The sequence below is a fragment of the Rhagoletis pomonella genome, unplaced genomic scaffold (genome assembly GCF_013731165.1).
Source record: "Rhagoletis pomonella isolate Grant_MI unplaced genomic scaffold, Rhpom_1.0 Rhpom_scaffold_00001, whole genome shotgun sequence".
Classification (NCBI taxonomy): domain Eukaryota; kingdom Metazoa; phylum Arthropoda; class Insecta; order Diptera; family Tephritidae; genus Rhagoletis; species Rhagoletis pomonella.
The window spans coordinates 52,845,214-52,851,468 of NW_023458555.1; the positions used below are offsets into that span (position 1 = coordinate 52,845,214).

A 6,255-nucleotide genomic window follows, 5' to 3' on the forward strand; every position below is an offset into this window, starting at 1 on the left:
AAGCTTTAAAGCAGAGATTGTTCTAGCATGATTTTGTCGAAGCCTGGTGGTGGTTCGTAGTGAAATTTATCCAAAATAATGTCTAAAATCGCTCCATTTCCGACTATAAATTTATAAAAAGTGTATTGTATTTACATGTAACATATCAAATAAAATTACATATATAGCTTACCGAATATAACGGGGTAGACAGTCCCCTTTACATTACGAAACGGCACTTCCAGGCTTTTACCATTAAAGTAGAAATTTAATTCTATATGATCGAATGCTATACCCACAATGTCTCCTTCTTCTGGAAAACTGTGTTGTGGCTGCATTATCAAGTTGTCTCCAATTTCGCTATTAACGTTTACATTATTGCTAAGTAGGTTATCTTCAGGTACATCCTCGATGCCAATCAGACCTGCAGCTGCGGCAGTGCCATTAATAAGTGGTTTGCTAGCACTAGTTGGTTCTTGGGTGGTTATCACTACCGGACGGAAAACTTCATCGTTATGTCGCGTTGAATTATCTGAACACAGACACCAAGATTCCTTGTCACAGCCGCCAAACTTTTTCGTTAAATCTGCCTGTCGCGTTGCTAGGCCGACTGACCAGCTGCCGCTTTGTTGGATCTTTATTTCAAAGTAGGACTTCGACTGTACAAGTGGTGCAGTAGCCAAAGCACCGCCAGAGCCGGTGATGCGCAGCTGTTTTGAGAGTAGTATGGCATCTGGTCCTATCAAATTAGAAGCAAATAAATGGAATTTCTTTACTATTTTCATCTACATACATACATATGTATGTACACATACACGCATTTATTGCAAATACAATTTTTGGATTACATACATACAGAGGTTTGTCGCTCTAAGGACGCTTACCTGCAAACGAGGAATCCAGGTATATTTCTGGCTCACGTTGGCGATTTGCTGATGAGGTGGTTTTCCTAATACTACCATTGAGGCAAGTACGCAAACAACAAAACATTTTAGTTTTTTGATTATCTTCTTAAAACAAAATTATAAAACAAAGTTTTCCTTTAAATGATGGGAAATGCACAAAGATTGAAAACGTCAAAATCAGCTGTTCCAAAATACACAAATTGTGGATTGCATTGTTATGTATTTGATGGACGCTAACAAATTTCGGAAAGGTGTGAAACAAGGCTACGATAAATAACAGGGTGTTGCTTTGTTCGAACCAGAGAACTTAGATATCTAAGTTCTCTGAAGGGTGGTGCAAAAGTACCGACAAATGTTTGTTGATATATTCGAATGTAAATTTAAACAGACAAATTCATAAAAAACATAATAATAAAACAAAATTATTGTTAATTACTACATGGGAGGTGGGCGTAGTTATTGACAGATTTCGCCAAAATTTAATACTAACCTAAATTATACCAAAGGCAACTTCGGCACCGACTTTCGTTAAAATATCTCAATTTTGTTCGAGTTAGCGTATTTACAAACAGACACGGCTGAACCAATTCTTCTCGTTATCGATGATCGATGTGACCATTTTCCAAAGTCAGCCCTTATTCATTCAATTATTCACTCAAAGTTGTGTCCGGAACGCGGTATGACTTATGTAGGAACTACATTCGGTCACAATCGCTAACGCTTCACTCCTGATTTTCTTGGAATTTTATTTTTCCCGTTATTTTATTTTATGTGACTTTAAAATATATTTCACTATAAGAAAATATTAAATTTGATTTCATTTGGGTTAACGAAAACGACAACCGTAAAAAACCCAACAAGCAAAATAAACTTAAAGAAAGTCTTTTTTAAGTTTTCAATTATAAACATAGAGCTTAAAAACGTTGATTTTTTGTTTATAAAACGCTTGAAAGTAAGCGTAATATAATCGAAAAGGAACATTGGTTATAAGCGTAGAAATATTAATTTGTAATAAATGTTCAAAAGAAAGCTTTTATAAGCGTAAAAGTGTAAACTTATAATAAAGGTTTCAAAAGAAAGCTTTTTATGAACATTTTTATAACCCTTTACTTAAAGATATTTCATTAAAAACTCATACCTAGATTGCTTAGTATCTAGAAACTAAAAGAAATGCGAATTTTCGGCGGACTCATCTACAGTCGCGAAAATATAAATAGGGAATAGATATTTTAGCATACAAATTCATGATAACACACAAAAATTAAGCATAAAAAAGATAATTATTACATGTTGTTGTTGTAGCAGCATACAAATTCCCCAAAGACTTTTTGGGGAGTGTTGCTGGAGTGACAGTCCTTCGCCAGATATAAATCTGGGTCGTTCCGGTTACGTAGACCCGACTGTCGTGGGAACGACATCTTCTTGCGTGCTTTCAATTACATGCGGTTATTGGCAAATTGGAAAAACGACATCGATGCAGCTACATATATATTCAGCTTCATCGCCGCCATTCTCATTGATGAATTTTTCTGAAAAAAATTTAATACGTTTTTAATTGAATGTTAAACTAAGAAAGGATAAGGAGAACTCATCATTCGAAGACTCGAATGCTCCACCGATTAGCGCAGTGGGTCCTGGATTGGATTTTTTTTACCGCATCGGTTTTGTTAAATTTTTTCTTTTAATAATATATTTTAAAAAACGTAAACACGTCACTTACGATTGAAAAAATATTATATTTACTACTTCATGTCGTTGGCATTTGCATTTCATTTATAAGTTTAAGTTATTTATAAACATTCGCTCTCAAAATTTATTAAAGGTTTATTTGAAAAAACCTTTAATAAGCTTAATATTAAAAATGCTTATTTAACGCTTATTATAGCAAACTTTCTTTAAGTTATTTTTAAAAACATTTACTGAAATGCTTGTTGGAGTACGATTGAAAAAATATTATATTTACTACTTCATGTCGTTGGCATTTGCATTTCATTTATAAGTTTAAGTTATTTATAAACATTCGCTCTCAAAATTTATTAAAGGTTTATTTGAAAAAACCTTTAATAAGCTTAATATTAAAAATGCTTATTTAACGCTTATTATAGCAAACTTACTTTAAGTTATTTTTAAAAACATTTACTGAAATGCTTGTTGGGATGCATATAAATATATACATGTAAAAATTATCCATTAACTTGCCAGCAACTCTCCAGCAATTTAATTTCTGAGAACTCGCTCTCTTACAAAAAATATCCCAAAAAGTGAGCGCAACCCAATTATGATTTGTAAGTTTCGAGAACAGCTAATAAATTGGTTGTTTTTTGCAGCAACTTCCTAATAAAGAAAATATTTTATTTTTAAATAGGATTATTTTGTCAATTTCAACTATAAAAACACCATAAACAGTTTCCTTATTAGTTTCAATAGGTTTGTTACACACGAGCCTGCGGGATCCCGTGGGTGCCCAACAGTGCTGCCGAAAGTACTAATGAAGCAACCCTCGAAGCTTCCCAGTCATTACTGAGTGCAACAACTGATTCTGGGCCAAGAAATACGTGACCTGACAGGCTAACCTAATATTCACGCACGCCGCCAATTTATTGTCAAAAATTTCTCATGCACATGCAACCTGTATGGGACCAGCCGAAATTGAACGGCGTACGTATGAAGCTAACTCCATTTCCAATTTTTGTTGTGCGTGACATTTTGATTTGACGTTTCGCTCAATGAAATCAAATGCAATCGCACTCAAACCAATTGCGGGTGACGCAAAAAAACAAATTCGACGGCGTGTACACCAAAACGGAAGCCGCGAATATTAGGTTAGCCTGTGAGTCCTTTGTATACAAATCGGCCGGTATTCCCGTGTGATCTATCACTTACGAGTATATAAAGTAAAACCAGTTTGTTGCATATATTTGCCAAAATAATTTAGCTGACTGGCATTGCCTAGTTTAGAAGAACTTAGTTTGAAGGCTGTAAAATGACTTGCGCGCATTTGGTCCTTGATGACTGCAAATAATATAGCTTGGAATACCGAAGGCTGCGTAATATCCTTTGACAATGAGAACGACGTCTAGATCTCTGCCCCAATAGTTTCCACCTCACTCTACACGACACTTATTTTTTTAATCCTCTAAATGGCCGTAAGTTCAGTTTAAAAGAGTATTGACAATTCCAGCTACATCTCAAAAAAATACTCCATAAAAATTACGTTTTTATTAAAATTGAAAACGGCAGAAATGGTGCCCCAAATGGCCCAGGGGGGAGATTCTGTAACCAGTTAGCGACAATTTTCGAATAGCTATCGCACTTCATATCATGCGTCAAAAACTGCGATAGCGATCCGAAAATTGTCGGTAACTGGTTACAGAATCTCCCCCCAGAAAGCGACAATAACGCAAGAAAAATGGGTAAAGGCTCTGTTATGCATACTTGGCATTGCTTGAGAGTTGTCACATAAGGAATCCGTTAAATGAGCTTCGCGTGTAAGCGGTTACCCAACGCACAGCATTACATACGTAAAAGTCTGTTGGTTTTTGATTTCTACGTAAAAATGGTATAGCAGTGCATGCAATGCCAAGTATGCATAACAGAGCCTTAATAAGGCTAAAGGCATAGTGGAGCGGCGAGCAAAGCGAAGAACTAACATCGAGAAAAGCTGTTGTTTGTTTACATCCGAAAGCAAATTTTAATTTCGTTCCTCAACTTTTCTGGATAAAACATGTAAAACTGTCAAAAGCAAAATTGCTCTCAGAGAAAGAGAGAAAAACCAAAAAGTACCGGAACGCTTTTCGGGTAAAAACTGGTAAAACTGTCAAATACCCATAGACGCCTTTTTTATTACCTTCCTTTTATTAGCTCGGGATGTAACTATGTAATATTGATGCGCCTAAAAGATGCAGCGATTTCTATTCTCAAGTTACATACCTGATGACAGTACGAATGGCAATTATAATAGGTAGGTTTTAGTTTTTTAAACTATAATTTTATTTTATTTGCATAGCAGTTCTTTTATCTTTTGGCGATTTGCTAAATTATACGCAAATACACAAGCAAATTAACAAAAATACTCACAAAACTTGATATTTCTTCGCTTTGATATCTATACTAATGCTGAATTCCCACTAGGCGCACAATTGGAAAACTTCTGACTGCCATTCACCTGGGAGTGGCCAGAAGCGATTCTTGTGCGTACGGTTCAAATCGCAGCTCACAACGTCCGGATATTTATATCCACGTATCCTATGGGTAGCAACCAAACACCCATTTGGGAGCGAGCTAAATTGAGTAGGCGTTAAACTTCGCGTGCGCTGGGTTTGGGTCCCGCCACGTTAAAATCCCGCCCAATGAAAAAATCTAAAACGCCTCGGATGAGACCCCCTTTTTCTGATGACGACCACGGCAAACGTATAAAGGACTATGATTGCACCTGGAATATCCGGACCCTTAATGGGGAAGGTGCCTCTGCCCGGGAAGACAAAGGCTGACATCACCACCATCGAAGAAATGCGATGGACTGGGCAAGGAAAAATAAGCGTGAAGCCTTGCGACGTCTACTACAGTTGCCACGTAAAGGAGCGCAAATTCGGTGTTGGATTCGTGGTAGGAGAGAGACTTCGTCGCCGAGTACTGGCGTTCACCCCGGTGGACGAACGTCTAGCCACAATCCGCATCAAAGCTAGATTCTTCAACATCTCGCTCATCTGCGCCCATGCCCCGACGGAAGAGAAAAATGAGGCGTCCAAGGATCTCTTCTATGAGCGCTTGGAACGTACATATGAGCGCTGTCCCCGACACGATGTCAAAATCGTGCTTGGCGATTTTAATGCCAAGGTGGGCAAGGAAGGGATCTTTGGCGCCACTGTCGGAAAATTCAGCCTCCAGGACGAAACGTCCGATAACGGACTGAGGCTAGGTTCCAGCATAAGAACATCCACCAAGCTACATGGCTGTCTCCAGATCGAAAAACGAGAAACCAAATCGATCATGTTGTGATAGACGGAAGGCATGCTTCAAGCGTTTTAGACGTACGTACACTACGAGGGCCAAACATCGACTCGGACCACTATCTTGTTGTAGCCAAGATACGCACCCGCCTCTGAGCAGCAAAAGATGTGCGCCCAACAATGCAAGGAAAGCTTAACGTCGATAAGTTCACAACAGACGGCCACTTTATTCGCCACTCGACTCACACCCCTGCTCTCTAAGAGCACTCTTCAACAATACGACATACGCGAGCAGGGGACCACATTTCTCGATCATTAAGTACCGCCGCCGAAAAAGTAGTTGGATTTCAGCGAGCCCGAAAGAACAACTGGTACGATGAGGAATGTCAAGAAGCCGCAGATAAAAAAGACGCCGCCTTTAG

At 38.1% G+C, this 6,255-nt stretch overlaps 1 protein-coding gene across 2 annotated transcripts in view; it reads right to left on the bottom strand.

The window, feature by feature from the left end:
* Window positions 1-1,070, bottom strand: part of LOC118746191 (SPRY domain-containing protein 7) — a 75,755-nt gene extending 74,685 nt beyond the window's left edge. The window contains exons 1-3 of one of the 2 annotated variants that reach the window (XM_036480012.1): window positions 864-1,070; window positions 173-718; window positions 44-103 (exon numbers count right to left, since the gene is read on the bottom strand). In XM_036480012.1, the coding sequence (XP_036335905.1) occupies window positions 44-103; window positions 173-718; window positions 864-969 (712 nt within the window). In that variant the 5' untranslated portion in view covers window positions 970-1,070. Of the gene's footprint in view, window positions 1-5; window positions 104-172; window positions 719-863 lie in introns of those variants that run through there. The other variant, XM_036480003.1, reaches the window with a different exon arrangement.
* Between the last annotated feature and the right edge of the window lie 5,185 nt (window positions 1,071-6,255).